Genomic DNA, 23710 nt, shown 5'->3' with positions numbered 1-23710 from the left:
TAAAACTTGAGTTGACTTTTACTGTTTCAGCTCTGTGTTATTTTCCATTCTTGAAGCAGTTACGGTAAGAACGAGAACTCGCTCGTGCTCTCCGGCCACTTGGAACGGTGTGTCTTCGCTTCAGAGCATGAGCACCTTGGCAGTAGCGCTGATGGAAAGGGAACCACCAGTGACGCTTAGTTGTTCTTCACGTACTTTGCAGGGGGATGATCTTGTCTGAGTGCATTTTATATTTATGTCATAGTGAAATCCATTTTAAATCGTACACTCTTCTGTAGTAAGTACTTTTACTTATAGAAATTCCACATGGAAGCATTTAGAAAGCAAGACTTTTCTCTTGATGCATTATTTTCATTTAACATACTTCTGAGTGCTTCTGTATCTCTGAAATACACGAGTGTGTGTTTCTTTCCTGTGCCTGTAATTCTGATTGTCTTCTTTTTGTTTTTTTCTCCTGACTTTCCATCTGCGTTCCACAGATTTCCTCCTCTGATGCTCCTCTTCAGCCTTTGGTATCCTCTCCTTCTCTACAAGCTGCTGTTGAGAAGAACAAATTGGAGGTATGGTAGTAGTGTTCTAGCTATAGCCTCGTTCCATAGCACTCGGTGGTAAATGTGCCATCGTTTGGGATGCTGTAATAGTTGTTTATGTCTTGAACGGTCGCCAGTATTAAGAATGTTAAATACAACAAGAATACTCTTCTATGCCACAGGTAGGATCACAGGGTTTTAATCTGCATTTAATTTCAGAATGACTAATTTATTGTTACCGTAGATATATCTCAGCATTTAATAAGCAATTAGTTTTTTGTTGTTTCCATTACCACCTTATGCTTAAAGGAGCTTTTCTGTAGCTGCTCTTGAATTCTTTGATTTATTTGGAAGGTTTTTGGTTAAAAATGTTTTCTTTCTGTTATTATAAGCACTTGAAGAAAGTTAATGTCAAGTTTCTTTTTTTAAACAATAGTATCCATCACATAGATAAAACGTAGGAGTGTAGAATCATCAGTGATGATTGTTGGAGTGTGTGTGGGATAGGGGTGGTTAGGGTGCACGGTACTACCATTATGGATGTGTAAAGTCATGCCTACCAATATTTGAAGGTTTTAAATTTTTTTGACTGTGTATCTTTTTGTTGTTCTCATCCTGACCTTAGTGAATTAGTTTGAGACATCCTTTCAACTCACACTGTTTCTGTGTCTCCTCCTTGATAAATGGTGTGCTTGACACGGGGGATACAAAGGTAAACAAGGTGTGTCTCCCTGCCCTGGAGCAGCTTCCATCTAACAGAGGAAAACGGAGAACTTTACAGAGGTTTCTAGCGCGGCAGAACGTGTGCTGCGATTGCCGTGCGCTCACGGTGCTGCTCTGAGCGCAGCAGGCGTCCTTCTGATGCGACTTACACTCTTCATAAACATTAGCTGTGAGGACTAGGGCACAGTGCAAGCAGAGAAAGCATCTTGTGGAGAAAAGCCCGTGGGCAGGGCGGGGTGACTGGGGATTTGTGGGGAGAAGGGCGTGGCTGGGACACGCGTGGGCCGGGGAGAGAAGCGGAGAGGAGGCTTCCTGTGAGCCTGCTGGCGTGTTTGGCCTTCGTCCTGAAGGCCCTGGCACTTTGATGAGTTTCAGGGGCAGAAGGAGTATCCAGATCGGATTTTCAGGTCATAGCACTCTGCTTCACTGTCTCCGGAGAGCCAACTTCGTGCGGATGGGTGCGGAAAGGCTTGAGGACCTGTTGCGCTAGTCCATGAATAAATGGTGGGCGGGGTGCTAAAGTGGAGACAGAGGGAGTGAAAGGGCGAGCGCAGCTGTCAGAGATCTCGAGAAGGTCGAGCCTGTGGGGTTTGTGATCAATGGGCTGGGGAGGCGCTTTGGGAGCCTGGATGGCTCCCGGCTTCGGGCCCGAGCACCTCAGTAGATGACAGCGCTGCCCGGTGAGAAGGGATCCGGGCTGAGCGGGTATGAGGAGAGAGCAGGGAGGGCGGGACTAAACGCTGGGTGTGTTGCGTGTGAGGTGACGGCGGGACGTCTGGGTATCTGGTCAGGGCTTGGATGCACAGGTCCATAGGCCGGAGGAGAGATCCGGGTCGGAGAAGGGGGGAGGGGGTGGCAGCCCGGGGAGAGCCATGAGAGTGGAAAGCTGGGTGCACTGAAGAGTTAGCAGAGCAAGGGGAGGTCCCCGGGACAGTGGGGGACAGTTTGGAGCAAGAAGGGCATGGTTGGAGGTGAACAGGCTTTAGAGGTCAGAGTGTTGTAGGGGTCAGAGGTCAGCAGGCAGGCCCAGGGAAGAAGTACCACAGGAGGGTGGAGGTGGCCACGAGGAGGTGGAAGGATGGCAGCGACACCTGGTCCAGAGGGTGGAAGCCCTCAGTTTCCGTGTCTGTGCTGTGTGGTGCCTGCCGCCAGGTCCTAGAAAGCAGGGGTCTGATCCAGCTGAGCACTAATCATCGTGCCTGATAGCATGTAGACACTGGGGAGCCCCACAGGAGAGTCCACTAGAATGTCTTTTCGTGCTTTCTTTTTCTTACCCTTTTAAAATTTCTATTTTTATGTATGTTTTGTAATGTATAATATAGTGCTATATGTGCTTTATAAATACATATGTACATGTGGTAGAGTATATATGCTCCCAACTTTTTAAGATAAGAGTGCATAAAAAATTTTAGAGACTGTATCTTTAATTAAATCACTCAAGTGTAGTTTGATTATAATGAACCCAAGATGTACTTCTCTCTGTCTTGTAGGACGTGAACATTCATTACAGTTTTCTTTTGCGGGAGGTCTCCTGTTTCACTATATCATTTGGATATATAGTAACCAAGTTTCAGGAACTACTGTTTTACAGTACCAAACACCACTGTGTTTTATTCTTGATGAGAAAATAGTTTAAAGCAACTTAGCTTCTCACAGTACTCTGATCTTTCAGCAGCTTTTGAGTCTAAAGATGGGGGTCATCTGTTGGTCAAACTGTATGATCTGCGTTTACAGCCCATGTTTTTTTTTTTTTTTTTTTTTCTGCGGTACATGGGCCTCTCACCACTGTGGCCTCTCCCGTTGCGGAGCACAGGCTCCGGATGCGCAGGCTCAGCGGCCATGGCTCACGGGCCCAGCCGCTCCGCGGCATGTGGGATCTTCCCGGACCGGGGCACGAACCTGTGTCCCTTGCATCGGCAGGCGGACTCTCAACCACTGCGCCACCAGGGAAGCCCTAGAGCCCATGTTTTTAACGTTACTTCAAAGCCTGTGTTCTAAAACCGCTGCTGGCATCAGTAGATTACAGCCATATTTTGACAGGTGAAATTCCAGTGTTCAAGAGCATCTCCCTCTGTTAAACATAGCTAACTAATTTATTTTATTGTTGGTGATTTCAGATGTGCCCAGCAATCATAGCGATTAGAAAGACTGGCTTCTCCCCCATCTCATGACGGTGACTTCCTTGAGAAATAACTGAGAGCTCTGAGCAGTTACAGAACCGTTCATCCCTAGCATAGTAGTGAGAATGGTCAGCCACATTGCCTTCCTCCCTAAACTTGACTAATATCTGGAAAGCATTTTGCAACATATGAAGGATTTTTGCACATCTTGTTTATTCTTCACTTACACAGTGGCAGTGATACTGCTTACCGCATACGGTTGTTGTGAGGATTTAAATGAGTCACATGGTGTCTGGCACATGGGAAGGGCCCAGTAAGCGTTAGCTGTCCCCATGGGGAAGAAAAACTGCATAGACAGCAGCCCTCCGCTGGGCGGCAGGGAGCACCGACGCTCGACAGTCTGGGCCCCACAGCCCCTCGGCCCTACTACGATAAGCTCTGTGTGTTACTTTCCTGAGATTTTGTTTCTCCATTTGTAAAATGACAATAATGACTTTTTCCCCAGACATCACTGTAAAAATTAAGTTAGCAATAAGGTGCTTATCACAGTGCCTGGCCCATAGGACCTTTAATTATATCTCTTACATTGTGGCCTAGGAATTGCCGGTGTTGGCTTTCTTGATTTACAAATAGCAAAAATTCTACTCTTGAGAGAGGTGGTGTCAAACGCCCTTTTAAAGGCACAGGTGCAAATGCGACCTCTAGGCATTTTGACGAAGTTTCATGTGTTTATTATTCTGCCTTTTCTAGGTTCACCAGTTTATCTTTCGTGTTTGCTGCCAGGAAACTAGGTCAGCACTCAGTTGCAGTATCACCCAGTTCTAGGTTTCTAGGCATCTTTTCCCTCTGCGTGCCTTATGAATGCTCTTTGTTTGATCTTTACTTCATTTTCCTTTTTTTGGCATCTTTATGGACCTTAAGTTTTTATTATTATATCTTATTTCAACCTTCTTGGAAATTGTGAACATTATAATACCATTATAGTTTATCTAGACTGGGTTGGATTAAATATGCCAACTAGTCAGCTGGCTCTGGTCCCCAAGCACTATCTCCAACATTCTTTTCATGAGAAAATTATTGTATTTGCACTTTTAAAAATCACAACGCTGTGGTAACAGACTGAAAAGGTTTTGTGTTATTTTAAAAAATTAAAGTGTTTTTACCCTTTTCTCCTCATGTTTACATGTTGTAATTGGTCTTCATCTGTGTGATAAAGAATTCTGTTCCATCAGTTAGTTTGCTTTTTCTTTGTATTCAGATTTCAGCTTTATGGTTGCTGTTAGAAAGCCTGACCTTATGTAAAGATGCAGTGAGAATTTATTGAATAGAGGTCTCATTTCTTTAAAACAAACTCTAAAATATCAAAGAAGTTCTAAATTGTCTCACTTCTGTATTTCTTTTTTAGAAAAGTTATTCTTTATTGTGTTATCAACATACTCAATGAGAGTATGAATTTGCTGTGCTTACTTTTACATCTCAGTATCACTGGATATTGTCATCATTGAATATTTATTTGTACCCTTTTCAAATGATGACTCAAACTAATAAAATAAAAATGTGTTAAGAGCTAACATATTTTAAAAAGTAAACTTATCAAAACTTTCGGCTATGTTTTAGAAAGAAAAAGAAAAAAAAAAGGAAGAGAAAAAGAGAGAAAAGGAGCCAGAAAAGCCTGCAAAACCTCTTACAACTGAAAAGGTAAAATTTCTTCTTCTTTTTTTTAAACTACAAAGATTACGACCTTATTTGTATAGTTATATATGAATGACTTTTGGGATATTCATGATATGCAAATAATCATTCTTTCAACAAGTGTTTGTGGCATGAACACTGTGTGCTAAGCATGTCCGTCTGGCTTGTCCTGTATGATTTGTAATCGGCTACGTATGTGTGGGTATAGATTCATGTGAGTTCCTCAAGGGCAAGTATTATTCCTGACATGAAGAAGTGGTGGTTTGAGCTTCATGCACGATCAGACTTCAGCGAAAGTTGAGAGGATGCGGAGACATACCTGCAGGGACCTTCAGAAAAGACTCCATGCTGAAGGTAGCACTTGAGCTGGGGTTTGAAGTGTAGGTAGGAAGGATTAAAGTGTGAGGTAGGAGTGTATCCTGTGGAGAGAATGTTGAGGACATGGAAACTGGAAATAGACAAAGTATGTTTTAGAAAAATAAATGAGTAGCGGAGTTTGAAGAAAGATCTATGTCTGTGTATAGAAAGTAGTGAAAAATAAGACCAGAATGGTAGATTGAGCTCAAATTGTAGGCGACCTTAAGGTCCAGATTGATTCTTTTTTGAAGGAAAGGCTGTGGGCAGCATTTAATTCAGAAGGGTTCTACTGGAAGATTATTTTGCAGTGATAAGCAGGATAGAAGTGATGAGGCCTACTAGAGGTAGAGAGAACATTAGATTTCTGTCAAGCGCTTGGTTAAATAATCATGGTGGCTTGGCTTGAACGCATTTCCTCATACAAGAATGGAAGCACAGTAAGGGACTTGTCAGTAAAGGGAGCATCCTTGATTTTAACTGTTGAAATTTTAATAATCAACTTTATGGAGGCATCAGTTACATACTACAAAGTGCATCCATTTAAAGTGTGCGAGTCAGTATTTACTGGTTCTTCTCCCATCATGTTGATTAGAACAGTCTCTACCTTCAGAGAGTTATAAACATGCCTTCTGCATTTAAGATGTGCTGAGTATCCCAAGGCTCCTTAGTCCTTTATGTAGCAACCAAACACGTCCACCATCTGCCCCTTGACCCCCCTCCTAGCAGTCGCCCCCCGTCCTTCATACCGGGCAGACTTGCGTCTTGCCCCCTGAGCACACTCGCCATCCCTCTGGGCACTGAGCTGCCTGGCCAAGGATGTCCTTTGCTCTCCGCACCTCTTATCTAGGCTTACTCGTTCCTCCTCATCCATCCAGCCCCTCTAACACCCCAACCTCATAGGCTCTCTCCCTTCCTCAAAGTTCTGGTGACATTGTCCTACATTTGACTTTATTACTTCCTGCCTCATATTATTGTTTAATTGTATTGTTAGGTAAATTTCTTTGTCTAACACAGATGCATCCATGTTTATGTTCTGTTTCCTGAGATTAGGTATCAATCAGGTGGGGACTAATAAGTCTTAGGTTTCTTTGTATTTCTGACAGTTTCTTGTGTGTATCAGATGTTTAGGATAAATACATGTACATTGATTTGTTGATGTTTTCCATCTCATAATTCCTGTTAATGTTTTGATCCCAAGGTCATGCAGAACAATAAACTGCAATTTATTTCTGAATAATTTGTTAAATACTGAAGACTTGCTAAGTGGAATTCTTTGAGATATTTTTTGAAGTACTTTTCAGTTAAAGTTAGTTTTTTTGACTATCACTAACTGTTTTAACGATTGTTTACTGAATTAGATTCTTACCTTTCACCAAATTAAATTTAGATGTTAAGTATTATAAAACTTTTTAAAAAGAGTGATTAAGTTGGTAATTATAGCCTGATTACTTAAATAGCTTTAATTCTGCTCTGGAAACTTTCTCTTCAGCATGCATCAGTAAGAAGCTGTAAGTGAAATCTCTTACAATTTCCTATTTGATTACAAAGGAACTTAAAAATCACTAGTAGGTTTTATCTTTTATTTCCAAAAGTTGGAAGTATCAGAGTTTATATAATGCCTTATTGTTGTACTTGGCAAGATGTAAAATTTAACCACTTTTAAAACATCATATATTTATTTTTCTCTTAAAAAATATTTACCATCCAAATATAGTGAGCATTTGATGTAGTGACCATGTGTGTTTCATGGTCTTGCATGTAAACACTTGCTTTCTGTTGCCTGCTGTGGAGAGGGGCCGCCAGGGTTACCTGGGAACAGTCTCTGGATTGGGAGCTTGAGAAGAGCAGTTCAGGGCGTGTGAACAGCGAGGAATCCAGCACTTTTCCGTTACCATTTCCCTTTGGTACTTAGGTTTTGTGTTTTTTTGGTTTTGTTTTGTTTTAAATAAATTTATTTGGTTGCACTGGGTCTTAGTTGTGGCAGGTGGGCTCCTTAGTTGTAGCACACGGACTCAAGTTGCTCCACCACATGTGGGATCTTCCTAGACCAGGGATCGAACTCATGTTCCCTGCATTGGCAGGCGGATTCTTTATCCACTGCGCCACCACGGAAGTCCGGTACTTAGGCTTTAAATAAACCCAGTTCACACTTCATCTGTTATTCTTGCTCGCCCTGCAGAGGTCAGGACTCCTGTTGCCAATGGTGGGAACCTTGCGGAAGGAATAACCACCCAGAGGGAAAAGCTTTAGTTCCTGTCAGAATTTCGTGGTCAGGATATTGTAGGTTATGTAAGGAGGAAGATAAATTTACAAGCGTAACAGTGGGGAGACTGAAAGAACAATAACACAAGCAAGCTTTACTTCATTCACATTAGGCGTTTTTCTTTGTGTTCTCCCTGACCTGATGTTTTCAGGGGGCATGTATAATCTAGAGGAGAAATTAGCAGTAATAGCAGTGAAAATCATAGTAATAGTAGTCAGAATATCATTCTCGTAAGTAGGTAAGAGTTGGCTTTATTGGCTGTCTGGTATCTGCCAGGAGCTGGGCTGGTGTACAGCTTTCATGCACACTTGTGCATGTACACTTACATGTGAAGTGACCAGCCATATATTCACCACCTAGTCAGGAAACAGAACATGGCTGCTGCCCAGAAGCTGCCCTCCCCAGCTCTTCCCAATTAAATCACTTCTCTTCTCCCAGAGATAATCATTTCCTTGTATTTTAGAAATAGATTTACCTTCTCTGTGTGTTTCTAAATAATAGAAATATTACTTAGAAAATACTGTTTTTCTCTGTTTTTTGAACATACAAATGAAATGATGCCACAAATATTCTTTTGTGTTTTGCTTTTTTCAGTCAACATTGTTTTTGTAAGGGTTAATCATGTTCTGTATAGATACAGTTTACTCAGTTAATTGTTGTGTAGTATTCCATTATTTATATGTTCCTTACTTTATGCCTCCCATCGTTGATAAACACTTGGATTATATCCAGGCTTTAGCTGTTATAAATAGTGCTGCTTTGAACACTTTTGTACATGCACCTAAGTATGTATTTCTTTAGGATGTACTTAGGAGTGGACTTGTTGGGTCACAAAGTATCTGTATCTTGAACTTTGCTACATAACGTCAAACTATTTTCCAATGTGTATACCAAATGTATTCTGGTCACACTACATTCTTTACAGCATTTGGTATTGTCAGAGGTATTATTATTTGCAGTCTGATGGGTATATAAGGATATCTCATTGTATTTTACATGTCCATTTCTTATATTACTAATGAGGCCCAGTGCCCGTGTCATATGTTTATTGCCCATTTGGAATCCCCCTTTTGGAGTTCTGACTCAGATCTCTTGCCTATTGTTAAATTGGATGGCTTACCTTTCCCTTATTGATTTGTAACAATCTACACACACACTTACACGCATATATAGAGGAAACTAGTCCTTTTCCAGTTACGGGTTTGCAAATATCTTATCTCTGTGGTTAATTTTATTGCTCTTTTTATTTCTGGTTTGTGAATCAGTGATCGAGGGCATCCTTGTCTTATTCCTGACATCAGAGGGAAAGCTGTATGTGTTATCTTCACTCCTTACAAAAACTACAGTTATTGTTTAGTTAGAGAATTTATGGAGTCTGGTTTGGAAAAATAGATTTTATTTCTTTTTTAAAGGCTAAACTCCATCTCGTGTCTCTTTATGTGTTTAAAAGAATGATGCTTGCTAGGTGTTATTTTTTCCCAGGACACTTGTTCTGAGTCCACTTGCAATTAAAGCCATTAGTATGGTTCTTGACACACAGCAGTGAGTTAATAAATGATTACAAGTATGTTAATTGGGGGGTTGGAAGGAACCTTACCTCTCTTATTTTATAAAAAAGTTAACTAAACCCTAGAAGGACTCTGAGTCACTGAAAAGTGACTTGCTCAGTGCTAACAGTTGGTGACAACTCAGGGGTTTGAACCCATGTCTTCTTCTGATTTAAGTCCCGCGTTGTGTGTATGTGTGTTTTGATTTGGCATATATGTCTTCAGTTTCCTTTCTTGATGCAATTTTTAGTCCTTTTGTACATTCTACATCATTTTATAATGAACAGTCCAGAGCTCTCTAAAAAAGAGCAGTGTGTTTATATACAACGCCATCCCATACTGTCCTAACTAGTGAATTCATAATTTTTACTGGCTTGTTAAGCGTCCGGTAGGGACTTCTTCGTTCTGTAAATACACTTGTTTTCCCTGAGCAGTCTACCCCTTTGCCTAAATTATATTTTGTGCCGAGGTCTCCCTAAGGTTTACGTTTTGTGCTGTGTGAGCATCTGTTGCCAGTGGGGTTAGCTGGACCCAGGCTTACTTTATTTTCTGAGAGGAGAAGGGTAAAACCTGAAAATTTAATGAATCAAGTGACCAATAGGGCAGATGCTTTTGACACTTAAATAGATGGCTCTCTGCTGTGCTTCAGGTATTCTGCTGGAAAATTGTGTATAAATTTGACTTTTTCTAAAATACTCTGTCATACGTTTGACATTTCTCATCCACTTAGTTTAGATGTATCTACTAGGCTATCTCCCAAGTAGCCAGTGATCTATAAATATGTTTATGTAGATGAGAAGTACTCTACTAAAGGAATGTACATGAGTTCTCTTTCAGTTTATATGAGCAGATCTTAATTTCTCCTTTGGGAGGTTCTGAGTTTTATAGTTTTTCTTTTCTTAAAGATGTGCATATCAAAACATGGAAAATGGACAAAGAGTTTTGGGGATGGGGAAGTTAAACCCTTTTAAGGTAATTTAAGGTAATAACCGCAGTAGTGGTTCTGGTTTTATTGCTATTTATTACAATACGGTTTGTTACAATATTATTATGTTTTAAGTTCTGAAACTTCAGAATTATATGCTAAGAAACCTTTAATGTAGGGGTCAGCAAACATTTTTCTGTAAAGAACCAGAGTAAATATTTTAGGCCGTCGGGTGTCTTTCACAACTACTCAGCTCTTTCTTTGTAGCACAAAAGCAGTAAATGAGTGTGTTCCAATGAAATTTTATTTGCAAAAACAGGCGGTCAAGTTTGCTGAGGACTGTCCCCCTCACGCCTCCCCACAGCTGAGAATTGGTCGCAGTGGGAGAAGCAGGGTCAGGAGGATAGCCAGGTTCAAGCCTTGGTCTGTGTTCACTGTCTTCTTGGCAAAGTCAGTTAACTGCCCAGATCTGCTTTTTCCTCATATATTAAATGACAAGCTTTGCTTAGATGATCTCTAGAGATCCTTATGGTAATAAATAGTTTTAAATTTAGAGTTACTTATTACACCTACTGAATATAGGGACAGATAACTAAAATCATCTGACTGTATCCTTAAAGATGGCTTTTACAACTCCACAGAGTTGGTTTTTATTCAACGAATTCTCTTGTTTCAAACTGGTTTTTCACTCACCTTAGTTGCTATTATATTTTAATCAGCTAGTTTTCCTATTAAAACACAAAGTATAATTTAGGAAAAGAGTATTCAGTTCTTCCTAAGGCAAGCTACTTCTGTATTTACATAGAACATGTATGTGTGTGTGTGTATTCAGAAAAACTGGCTTACTTTAAGGTAGTAGGTATTTCTGTTTAGGTGTCTATCTGTATAGGTGTTACTGCATCATTGGTTTTATATGTAATGGGTGCATTAACGGGATAATTTAGATTATTCTGTCAAAGTAATGATTTTATATTTTCATAGACTTTCTTAAAATCTCTCTGAGATAATTATAATGAGAGATTATGCACCTGTCTTGGAATATTTTTATATTTTTATGAGTTAAAATTCTTCTAATATTCAAACTTTTATTATTTATTTATTAAGTATTACATATTCTGTGTAGGAAAAAATAAAATATACAAACAGGCCAAACATTAAAAAAATATGTAATTTTTCATAATCCCTCTACCTAAGGATGACTGTCTTAAACCTTTTGTGGTATAACTTTCTATGCTTGTGTGCACATGTGTGTATTCTTACCAGTCTCTTACATGTGCCTTGGTGGAATTCTTTAAAGAGATTTCTGTGAATGGCACGTGGTTCCCTAACTATGTGTTGTAATTTTTTTTTAATGTGATACTTTTAAAGTGTTTTTTGTGTAGATACTTGCCACTAGCTTCTTGAAGTTTATGAGAGCAAGTCAATTCATGACGTGTATCAGTGTAAAATAAAAAATTCCAGGAGGGAAAGTGGCGGAGCAGTGATGCTGTGGGAAGGAGACCTCCCCCACTTTGGATCATACTCACTGTCATCGAAAAGTGATCTCAATATATGACAAGTATTCAAATCTTTAAGAAGATGGTATAGATAAATAGTGATTGTTTTTAACTAGTTGGGAAAAAACCAAAAACAACCAGCAGAGTTGCTTTTCTGAACAAACCTTTATGTTAATAAAACTTTAAAAAGTACATTTTTACTTGATAAATATAAATGGTCTACCTTCCAGTATAAGCAAAAGGTACAATTGCAAATCTCTTGAATTTGAAATTTCAATATAGCCATGTAAAAGTAAGCAACCAGTTGTAAATCAAATAAATTGTTCTTAGTAAACCATTAAAGTGAAATTAAGTGGCTCATTGCCAGATGCTGAATTGGTAGGTTATGTTGTTTAACAGTCTGACAGAGACACTTACGCAGCCACCAAGCTCTCAGTGTAATTTAGGCTAAATAAACATTTCATGTGATGCGTGTATGCATTTTGACAATAAGATATTTCCAGTAATTAATGCTTTTGTAGAAATCATGGAAACACATGGTCTAGGTGAGTAGGCAGGTCAGATGTCTTACAGAGCATTTTTATAAGTGGGTTTGGCAGATTCTTTGTATTTTCCACAAATCATTTCATTTCTAGCTAAAAACCTGACACTGGAGATTAGTTTGGTAATACTCTTTGTAGATTAAAAGTAATATAGTCAGCGTTACTGTGCTTTAGGCTTAGCAAGCATTTTGGTCCTGCTTCTCTGTGGTCCACGTTTTATTAGGGCATAGATTGCTAGCTCCTGTTGACGGCTTTCTTTCTTTAGCTGTTAGGTTTCTTTTTTTAAGTAAATCCTTTCTCTCTGAGAAAGAAAAGATCACAGTGCTGCTCCTAAGTAAAAAGAAATCATATGTCCTGTCTAGTAAATTTATAGTTTTTCATTCTTTAACCAGGAGACTGAGTACATAGAGACCTAGTGGATTGTTTAGTAGCATCTTGCTTCTACAACCCGTAACGCCCAAACCATGTCTCTTTTAAGAAGTTAAAAAACATGCATAAGCAAGAAGAAAAAAAATCACCGTAGATCTAACGACTTAGAAAAATTATCACTAACTTTTTTTTAAAAATAAATTTATTTATTTATCTTTGGCTGCATTGGGTCTTCGTTGCTGCGCACGGGCTTTCCCCAGTTGCAGTGAGCAGGGGCCACTCCTCCTTGCGGTGTACGGGCTTCTCACTGCACGGCCCCTCCCGTTGCGGAACACAGGCTGTAGGCGCACGGGCTTCAGTAGTTGTGGCTCGTGGGCTCCAGAGCACAGGCTCAGCAGTTGTGGTGCACGGGTCCAGTCGTTCCACGGCATGTGGGATCCTCCCGGACCAGTGCTCGAACCTGTGTCCCCTGCATTGGCAGGCGGACTCTCAACCACTGTGCCACCAGGGAAGCCCTCACTAACGTTTTGATGTTCATCCTTCTAGATTGTTTCCCGTGGAAGTATATGTATCCACACGGAATCATCCTACACATATTATTTTGTAACCTACTCTGCTCCTCTGTCATATAACAGTATATCTTGAATATCCTTTCTTGTTGATAAATATGCATATGCTTTTCTATCTTTAATAACATTCCACTGAATGGGTGTATCATAATTTATCTTCCTCTGAATAAAGAGAGATTCTTCTTAAAATTTATCTCTTTTGAATAATGAAAATCTGTACAAATAATCAGTGTACAGCTCTGTGATCACTGATTAGGATGAGCTTTTAAAACTGGAATTGCTGAGTCAAAGGATCTGGACTTTTAAAAAGTCTTTTGAAAAATACTAACGAGCTACTGGAAGATAAAGATGGCAGAGCCTGGACTTGGTAAGAAGACTTTAATTCCATTCTCTGCTGTTTACTAAATACTTGACCGCTCTGAACCTCAGTTTCCTCATATGTAACACTGTTAATTCAACGGGCATTTTTGTACCCACCACATGCCGAGCATTACTTTAAATACTAGGAATAGCGTGGCAGGGGCATGTCTGTGTCTCACAGGATGTTTAGCATCATCCTGCCAGTCCGGGCAATCAAAAATGTCTTCAGACGTTGCTGTGTGTCCCCTGAGGGCAAAATTGCTCCTGGCTTCAGAATGGCTGATTCACATTCCAGGTCCATGAAACTGATCTCAGTGGAAGAATGAAAGCCTGCCTGTTGTTGAGATCAAGGCTCTTTCGGATATCGACACAAATCTTTTTCTCAGCAGATTTACTCAGATGCTGAAAGGAAATAATATAGTTATACGTATGAAAAAAAGTTTATAACAATGCCATTAAGTGGGAGGTAAAATATAAGCGCATTTGAAACTGAAATGGGCGTTTTCTTAATTAGAAGTTACTCAGAGTCAAGTTTATCCTTTAAAATCACACATCGTTTCATCCAATTCCCATCTTATTAGAATCATCTGCATTTTGGATATAGAGAACAAACTAGTGGGCGGGGCAATACAGGGGTGGGAAGTGGACGCAGAAACTATTGGTGGTAAGGTAGGCTCAAGGGTGTATTGTGCAACTTAGGAAATATAGCCAATATTTTGTAATAATTATTGTAAATGGAAAGTAACCTTGAAAATTGTATAAATTTTTTTTTTAAATTAAAAGAAAAAGAGAGAATCATCTGCATTTTGGAGGTAAAAACAGAACAGCGTGTTAGGATAAAAATTGGATTAGATACATGGTCTTGGGCCATAGATAGCGTTTAGCCCTGTAGCCATAAACTTTGTTGCTATTCCGCTTCTGGAAGATTACTTTTGTGGTACTTGCAGTTATTTGTCTGGATTACTGCATTTATTTCAGAGCATTGCCTTGCCGGAAAAACTGGGTGCAGAAAAGAAAGAATTCCAGCTTCATCAGGACTTGGTGGGGGCCCGAACACTGGGAAAGATTAAAAGATAACTGAGCCTAATTGCTTATAGAATAAAGTACCTGAGCCCTTCAAAGTCTAGCTCCTCCTAAATCTTTATCATTGTGGTAATGCTATCAGCCATATTTCTTTTTATAGCCATTTTCCCCTTATTATACAAACCATGGAAAATACAAGAAAAAACTGTCAACGAAAGCCTGTCATCTTACTATCCAGAGTCTCATCACCTTTAACCTTTTAGTTTTTACTTTCAGTTTTTTTTCTATGTAGACTATTTTTTAAAATATTTTTCTTCCCTCATCCCTCACTTAATATTATATAATGAGTGTTTTCTTATCCAATATTTGTATTACCATGAATTTTAGTGGATGGACTACATTAATAAGATTTTGTATCTTCTAAATTTCTAGCTTACTTTATGGCATTCTTATATATAAGTAGAAATGAAAACTTTCATAGGATTTTAAAAGGGTACTTTATATCTTACACCCATTAGGATGACTGCTGTCAGAAAACCCAGAAAATAACAAGTGTTGGTGAGGGTGTGCAGAAATTGGAACCCTGTGCCCTGTTGGTGGGAATGTAAACTAGTGTGGCCATTGTGAAAAGCAGTTTGGTAATCCTTCAAAAAACTAAACATGGAGTTACCATTTGATCCAGCAGTTCTACTTCTGGGTATATACCCAAAAGAATTGAAACCAAGGACTCAAACAGATATTTGTATGTCCGTGTTCATAGCAGCATTATTCATAATAGCCAAAATGTAGAAACAGCTTAAATGTCCATTAGTGGATAAATGGATAAACAAAATGTGGTGTGTATGTACAATGGAATATTATTCAGCCTATAAAGGAAGGAAATTCTGACACAGGCGACAACATGGATGATCCTTGAGGACATTATACTAAGTGAAATAAAGACGAAAGGACAAATACTGTGTGATTCTACTGCTAGGTACCTCATGCAGGTACCTAGAATAGTCAGATTCATCGAGATAGAAGGTAGAATGGCGGTTGCCAGGGTACGGGTGGGATGGGGGGAAGGAAAGTAATTGTTTAATGGGTACAGAGTGTCAGTTGTGCAAGATGGAAAGAGTTCTGGAGATGGATGGCTTTGGTGGTTGCCCAGCAGTGTGAATGTTTAATGCCCCTGAACTCTGTGCTTAGAAATGGCTGTTACCACAATTTAAAAGTTAGTAAATAAAACTTTAAAGGTACTTTGTAAATATATACAGCTTTTCCTTTATAATCCAATTTTAATGAATTTTATGGTATAAAAATTTCATGTTGGGCTTCCCTGGTGGCGCGGTGGTTGAGAGTCTGCCTGCCGATGCAGGGGACACGGGTTCGTGCCCCGGTCCAGGAAGATCCCACATGCCGCGGAGCAGCTGGGCCCGTGAGCCATGGCCGCTGAGCCTGTGCGTCCGGAGCCTGTGCTCCGCAACGGGAGAGGCCACAACAGTGAGAGGCCTGCGTACCGCAAAAAAAAAATTTATGTTATCGTGTTTTTCTTTTGAGTACATATTCAGACTCACGAATTACGGCATTTATTTTGGCTACCTTTCAGAGGAATATTCTGTTTATCTGAGTTACAACCTTTTCTTTTGTAACCATGGTGTTTCAAAAATTTTTTTTAAATATGACGTTTAAACTTTGACAACAAGGCATAGCTGATTGGCCCTGTATGGTGCTGTGTGTGCTCCCTGTGTTGGTGTGGGGGAGGAGTCCAGGCATCCAGAGGATCCGGGGAAGGGTCCGTCTGTCCACCCGAGCAGTGACCACCTGCCACGTAACAGATGTGGATAAGGGCAGTTTACCTTCCTGTTTATTATGCCATCCTTGCCAGCGAGAACGATAATGAACTGAAAATAAACTAGGGTTACGTTAATACAGATTTGTGCGTAACCTGTTTAATGAGATGAGTGCATCTCGTGCTCTGAGCTGCTTCTCGCCACTAGCCATTTACACACTGTGACACACTGCTCAGAAGGATTAAAGCTTAATGTTATGTTTTCTTCATTACGTAAAACTCTAAACAGAAAAACCTGATGTATCATTTTTTACCTTTTATTTTCCTATTTCTCCTCCTGCCCCTGCCAAAATAAAACTGTTGGGGAAGGACTTATACTTGTCCTAAACTTACAGGGCTCTGGCTATATTAACACATGCTTTCCCTAGTAATTACTTGTTTTCTTAAAAAAATTAAAATTTTTTATTTCTAAACATACAAAAACTTTAAGAAAAGTTTCAAAACCTGTTTCCTATTGAACTTGAAGATATTTTCTTTATGTTCTTTGTCCCTTAATTTGACGGGTGGCATTTGACTTAAAAGCAATAATATCTGACCAGAAAGTAAAAAATGCACAGTGATGAGAGGCTGGGGTGCTTCTTCATTCACGTGGAGGCATCCCCTCTCTGTTTTTAAAAAGTACCCACCTGAGACTTCCCTGGGGGCGCAGTGGTTGAGAATCCGCCTGCCAATGCAGGGGACACAGGTTCGAGACCTGATCCAGGAAGATCCCACATGCCATAGAGCAGCTAAGCCCGTGTGCCCCAACTACTGAGCCTGTGCTCCAGAGCCTGCGAGCCACAACTACTGAGCCCATGCACCACAACTACTGAGCCTGTGCTCTGGAGCCTGCGAACCACAACTGCTGTGCCCGTGCACTACAACTACTGAGCCTGCGCTCTAGAGCCCACGAGCCGCAACTACTGAGCCTGTGTGTCACAACTACTGAACCCGCGCACCTAGAGCCCGTGCTCTGCAACAAGGGAAGATGCCGCAATGAGAAGCCTGCGTACCGCAACAAAGAGTAGCCCCTGCTCGCTGCAACTAGAGAAAGCCCATGTGCAGCAACAAAGACCGAGCGCAGCCAAAAATGAATAAATAAATGAATACATTTATTTATTAAAAAAAGAAAAGTGCCCACCTGTGCGGAGCACAGGAAGCCCTGGCCCCGGGCTTATGATTCTCCCTGCCTTGCTGCCTTCCGATGAGGGCCACTCACTGGCTCTCCCAGGCCTCTCTTGTTTGGGCTCATGGCCTCCTGCAGTCAGCCTGGCCGGGTTATTACCACTGCGTTTCACCTTCTTAGCTGCGCCTCTGGAGAGATAGACAGACACTCTCTTTTCTGGTGGACATGGTAGGCAGTCTTGAGGCATTGTTTTTATGTGTGGATCATGAGAACAAGTTTCATCACTGACCAGCTGGTGAGAACATCCCTAGAGTCTGGTGCGGACACTGGAAGCAGTGAATGAAGAGCCTTAGCGAGACCACGGTGCAGCCTCTGTGCCCAGGGCTCTCCAGGCCTTTCGTCACTGGATGCTTTTCCTTTGAGCTTCACAGGCTGCACAGCTCCCGTGTGCCTGTATCTTACATCTGTGGCCACGGTTCACCTGAATGCAGTTCCCTGAGTCCCCGACTGACCTCTTCACCCCCACCCAGACTCAGCCCTCCTCTCTCGACTGTGTGAAGTGTGCTCTAGGACCAGTGGGTGCTGCTGTGCCAGCTCCTGTGGTATTCTGTGTGGTGTAAGTGCAAGGCTGATAACAAGTAACCATAAGAGGGAGTTGATCTGACAGTTTGGTTGCCTTTCAGTAGATTAAATGCTACTGACGTTCTGTATCCAGGGGAGAGGTATGGTGAAAGATTCCTGGGAGGAAATATTTGGATTGAATGTAGCTACTGTTAGAGTGCCTGCAGTGTACAAGGCAGCTAAAGTGTTGGAAGCAACTTAAAAATGAAGACAGAGCTTACCCTCAAGAATCTTAAAATTCGGAAAGACCAAGTGATTGAAAGGGGACGATAGGAAAAATCACTTTAGCAAAGGCTGTTACAGGGCAGCTGGGGAGGTACAGAGGGTGGAGGCTCGGAGAAGTGAAAGAGAACACGCGGGGTTATTAAGAAAGTCTTCATGGAGGTGCTTACACTTGGCGTGAGCTTTGAAAGACTGTCAGGAAGGAGCACAGCACAGTAGGCAGGGGGATGGCATGAGCAGGTGGCTGACGTTGGGAAGCGTAGTTTGGCAGTAATGCCTAGTTCAGTTTAGTTAGAGTGGAGCACAGTGCTGGGGGATAAGACAGCAGAGATGATACTGAGAGAACCGTAAGTTTCCTGATAAACGGTAGATCGCTGGTTTTGAGTAGGGAAGTACATTGATTTGAACGATGGTTTAGTAGGATGGTGCCTGGTTGCAGGAGATGTATTGATGGGAGGAGAGGCCGTAACCTGTAGTCCAGGCAGTCCAGCGAGGGCCTGACGTAGACTGCTGGCTGGAGGTTGTCGCCATCTGCTTCCTGAGGAAGAACGATTGACAGACTGTTTAGCTGTAATGCATTTTACTCGGCTTTTTAATGAATAGCCTTGTCAGACTCTAACGGGTTGTTGTCTCAGAGTCACTCAACAAATATTTATTAAGCAGTCACTGTATACACAGTACCAGGGATACAGTAATAAACAAAACCAGAATTCCTGCCTTCATATTAGAATGTATACAGAATCGTTTCACATGCACGTAAGGTTCTTTACCAATACAATATATTGGTGTGCTGTTTGGTAATTCCCACCACCACCTTTACGTTAGCCAAATGCCTGAAAAGACATTATGATGCCAGCTCTATTTTTATCTCCTGAAAGGTAGACTTTAAACTTACAGCATTGGTAAAGACTTTAATGATCTAGTCATTTGATTTTAATGATGAATATGCATTTACTTATTTTTCAAGGAATTTTAGCAGATGTCTCTTTCAGATACATTGGTGATTTAGAGACATTGCATTGAGTATAACAGATCCTCCCAATTCCATCTCTCCCCCCAGCCAATAGCTGGGTGTTAGTGACAGGACCTCCGAAGCAGTAGTTCCAACACTGTGAGACTCCTTCCACCCCAAGTTATTGTGACTCAGCAGATCCGGTGGCCCCGCATGTTGTGTGTTAACACACAGATTCTAATGGAGGTGAAAGGCAGCGGGAAGAGGCGGTAGGTAGCATTTACTCTGCTTCTCAACCGCCCATCCTGCCGAAGCCAAACTTCTGTGACTGCTGAGTGGAGGAGACTAGTCCAGGGTCCCTATTTTTCTTACTACACTGTAGGTTCTTGTTTCTGTGGCGTTGTAAACTTTAAATGTGTGGAACTGATAGAAGGGGAAGCACTCCTTTCTTCATCACTGATTTGAAAACATCTGGGGAAAAATCTACTTGGTTTCTGCTCATCTTCTGATCCCTAGAGCCATCAGCAGGGGCCTGAGGTGCAGAAAGCCACACTCACAACAAAGTAAGGGTCCATGCAGGCGCCAAGCAAGGGAGTGGGAGACCAGCCTCAGGGCCGCTCCCGCTTGGGCTTTGAGTTGGGGGTGTTTTTAAAGCGGAAGAACAAAGAGGCTGGGATTGACCGTCATCTTGTGATTTTGCTTAATCACAGTTTTGGGGGTCAGGGTGTCTGGTTTATGATTCTCTGGCCAGGTGGTCCATGGCTTGCTTGGGGGCCTGTTAGTGCATCTTGCCTTGGAGAAACAGCCTGAGTTTGTATGTTAAGGACAAGCTCTACAATAGCAATGTTAGTCCTTAATGGTGTTATTGTCGACTGAAGAAAATGCACAACCTGAGAGCTGTGAATTATTTGGGGCAAAATGCGGACTATAGCCCTCGAGACAGCCTCTCGTGTAGCTCTGAGGAACCGCTCGCAGGAGCTGGGGGGAAGGGCGGTATTCTATACGATGTCAGTGAAGGGGGCACGTGCAGTCAAGCACACACTGAGGCAGAGGCTGGCTGCTGGTCCTGAGGAGCAAACGTCACCATTGATGATGGTAGTGCTTTTCTAGATACCAGCAGATGCAGGAATCGGGCTCATACAGTCTTCTCCAGAAAATATCTAACTATATGAAGGTCTGTTCTGCCGTTTTTCCCAGAGCACAGAGGGCCTCACTCCTGATCTCCACCTTGAACTCCTTTCAGGGGGTTGAAGGTCAGCGACTGCAGTGGCTCATGACCTTTTAAATGACAAACAGTCTAGGTTCTTGACTTACTGAGAGCGTTCGTTGTTTCTTCTTTGTTCTTTTTTATTATTCCCTTTGTAACGGTTGTATTTCTAATTTCTCAAAGTTGTTCACAAAGTGTTTTTTTAAAATTTTTATTTTATATTGGAGTATAGTTGACTAGCTGTTCACAAAGTTTAAAACCTCTTTGACTCCATCTCTTTGTTGATTTGTAAAGAGAGGTCACAAAATGAATTTAATATTTATTTTTCGCTGCCTGGCTACTTTGAGTTCCCTGAAAACCAAGTAGAAGCCAATAAGATCCATAAGGGAGTAAAGTGTTCCCTTGAAACCCATTTTGGAAGATCCAAGGATGTTGAGAATTGTCTTTGAAGCAAAAGTGTTTGTAATTACATTATAAAATCTGAAAAAACAAATTGCCGGGGTAAATTGTTATAATTTAGGCATAAATTATATAGGCATTTAAGCATAAAATTGCCTTTATTACAAGATCATAAATCTTTGGGATTTGTTTCCCAAAGTGTACATTATCTGTAAGTGTAAATTTATTCCAGATATTTAAAGTTTCATCTTATGAAACTTTACTTGGAAAATGTCAAATGTATACGCACCTGTTACTCAGCTTCAACAGTTATCAAATCATACCTACCTAATCTTGTGTCAGCTATACCTTTACTCTTTCTACCCTTATTATTTTGGGGAATTTTTTTTTTTTATTGGAGTAGAGTTGATTCACATTGTTGTGTTAGTTTCCGCTGTACAGCAAAGTGACTCAGTTGCACATATATATATATATATATACACACACATTCTTTTTCACATTCTTTTCCATTATAGTTATCTCAGGGTATTGAATGTAGTTCCCTGTGCTGTACAGTAGGACCTTGTTGTTTAGCCATCCTGTGTGTAATAGTTTGCATCTGCTCACCCCAAACTCCCACTCCACCCCTCCCCCACCCCCCTCCCCTTGGCAACCACAGGTCTGTTCTCTAGTCTGTGAGTCTGTTCTATTTGTGTCATATTTTAGATTCCACCTGTAAGTGATATCACATAATATTCATCTTTCTCTGTCTGACTTACTTCACTTAATATGATAATCCCTAAGTCCATCCTTGTTGCTGTAATGGCATTATTTCATTTTTTTAATGCCTGAGTAATATTCCATTGTATATATGTACCACATCTCCTTTATCCATTCATCTGTCAATGGACGTTTAGGTTGCTTCCATGTCTTGGCTATTGTGAATAGTGCTACTATGAACATAGGGGTGCATGTATCTTTTTGAATTACAGTTTTGTCTGGATATATGCCCAGGAGTGGGATTGCTGGATCATATTGTAACTCTATTTTTAGTTTCTTGAGGAACCTCCATGCTGTTCTCCATAGTGGCTGCACCAGTTTACTTTCCCACCAACAGTGTAGGAGGGTTCCCTTTTCTCCACACCCTCTCCAGCATTTATTGTTTGTAGACTTTGTAATGATGGCTATTCTGACCAGTGTGAAGTGGTACCTCATTTCTACCCTTACTATTTTGAAATAAGTCCCAGAAATTGTCATTTCGTCCATAAATATTTCATTATATATCTCTAAAAGACAGGGTCTCTTAAAAAGAATAAAAGGCCATTATCCATGTATACTAAAACAAAAAATACAACAATTCATTATTCCTCATCAAATACCCTATAAAGGATTCATATTTCCGGTTATCTTACATGAGTCATGAGTTTTCCCCCAGTTTGTTAGTTTGCGGCAAGCTACAGGTCGGGTTGGCTTGTCATTTAAGCCTCTTAGCCTAGCAGTCCCTCCCTCACCTCTGTTTTCCTGTAACTCACTTGTTGAGGGAGGGGGTCTTCTCCCTCCCACAGTCTGAGTTTTGTTGATCGGCCTCCCTGTTGTCCCTTTGTCCTTCGGATTTCCATTTGATTTATTGTTTCATTTTACGTAGACTGTGGTGTTATTTCTCCATCAAGAGGCACATAACGTCTGGTGTTTCTTATTCTGTCTATTAGCCCATTCACCTCAGTACCTGTTTCTTTTTTTTTTAACCTCTTTATTGGAGTATAATTGCTTTACAGTAGTGTGTTAGTTTCTGCTGTGTAACAAAGTGAATCAGTTATACATATGTTCCCATATCTCCTCCCTCTTGCGTCTCCCTCCCTCCCACCCTCCCCATCCCACCCCTGTAGGTGGTCACAGAGCCGGGAGCTGATCTCCCTGTGCTATGCGGCTGCTTCCCACTAGCTATCTGTTTTACGTTTGGTAGTGTATATATGTCCATGCCACTCTCTCACTTCGTCCCAGCTTACCCTTCCCCCTCCCCGTGCCCTCAAGTCCATTCTCTACGTCTGCGTCTTTATTCCTGTCCTGCCCCTAGGTTCTTCAGAACCATTTTTTTCCCTTAGATTCCATATATATGTGTTAGCATTGTTAGCATACGGTATTTGTTTTTCTCTTTCTGTCAGTACGGTTTCTAGCAAGTCATCAGGCCCTGCAAAATGGTGATTTCCTAATTCTGTTATTTCTTTTTTAGTAGTTGAAATATTTCTACTAGTTTGGGTTACGTGGTAGTTCATATAGGAGAGGCAGCTTGATTCTTTCCCTAATCGACCAGTTTTCAAAATAATAAGTTGATTCGTTAGCATCCTCTTGTTGTGTCCAGTTAGGGTTTGGGGAGGGTCTCACTGTATATTCATGGATTTAAACAGGTATAGTATGTTTGCAACCATCCATTGCAGTTATTATCATTTGATGGAAAACCTCTTCATATTGGCTCCTGTATCTGTGATACAACTGTAGTCGTATGATAATGTCCTTGATACTTGGTATGGTAATTGTTTTAAGCTCAACGTCTACGTTGCCTGCCCCGGACCTGTGTCCATTTTACTAGGGAGCCCTGGTGCCTTTGAATGGAAAAGCATGTTTTATTACAGTACAGGCCCTCAGGATGCTCAGTGTCACTCCAGATATAACATAGTTTCTCAGATTTAAGTTGTTTACTCCCTGCATCTGTCATTTTATAGGAAAAAGTTGCTAATAGTGGTAGCAAATCAAGAACAGATTGTGGGTTTGAGTTTACTGTGTTCTTAGTTGAAAAGATGTGTCTCCCTCAACTGGACGGCCAGCGGTGACCCGGCTGCACTGTGACCTGGCTCCTCGAGAGCCCGGCAGCAGGTGCTTC

General features: G+C 41.0%; 1 protein-coding gene across 4 annotated transcripts in view; it reads left to right on the top strand.

Annotated features, from left to right (window-relative positions):
* The window catches only part of SMAP1 (small ArfGAP 1), a 150558-nt gene that overhangs the window by 83943 nt on the left and 42905 nt on the right, over nt 1-23710 (top strand). For 3 of the 4 annotated variants that reach the window (XR_014326791.1, XM_082855787.1, XM_082855789.1), the window contains 2 exons: nt 480-560; nt 4991-5071. Coding sequence is in view for 3 of the 4 variants with exons in the window: in XM_082855787.1 (XP_082711913.1) it covers nt 480-560; nt 4991-5071 (162 nt within the window). In the remaining variant the exon portion in view is untranslated. The remainder of the gene's footprint in view (nt 1-479; nt 561-4990; nt 5072-23710) is intronic. The other variant, XM_082855788.1, reaches the window with a different exon arrangement.

Source organism: Leucopleurus acutus (assembly GCF_964270905.1).
Source record: "Leucopleurus acutus genome assembly, chromosome: 15".
Lineage (NCBI taxonomy): Eukaryota > Metazoa > Chordata > Mammalia > Artiodactyla > Delphinidae > Leucopleurus > Leucopleurus acutus.
Note: the sequence above shows the minus strand (reverse complement) of the source record. Positions and strands in the feature narration are given on the sequence as shown.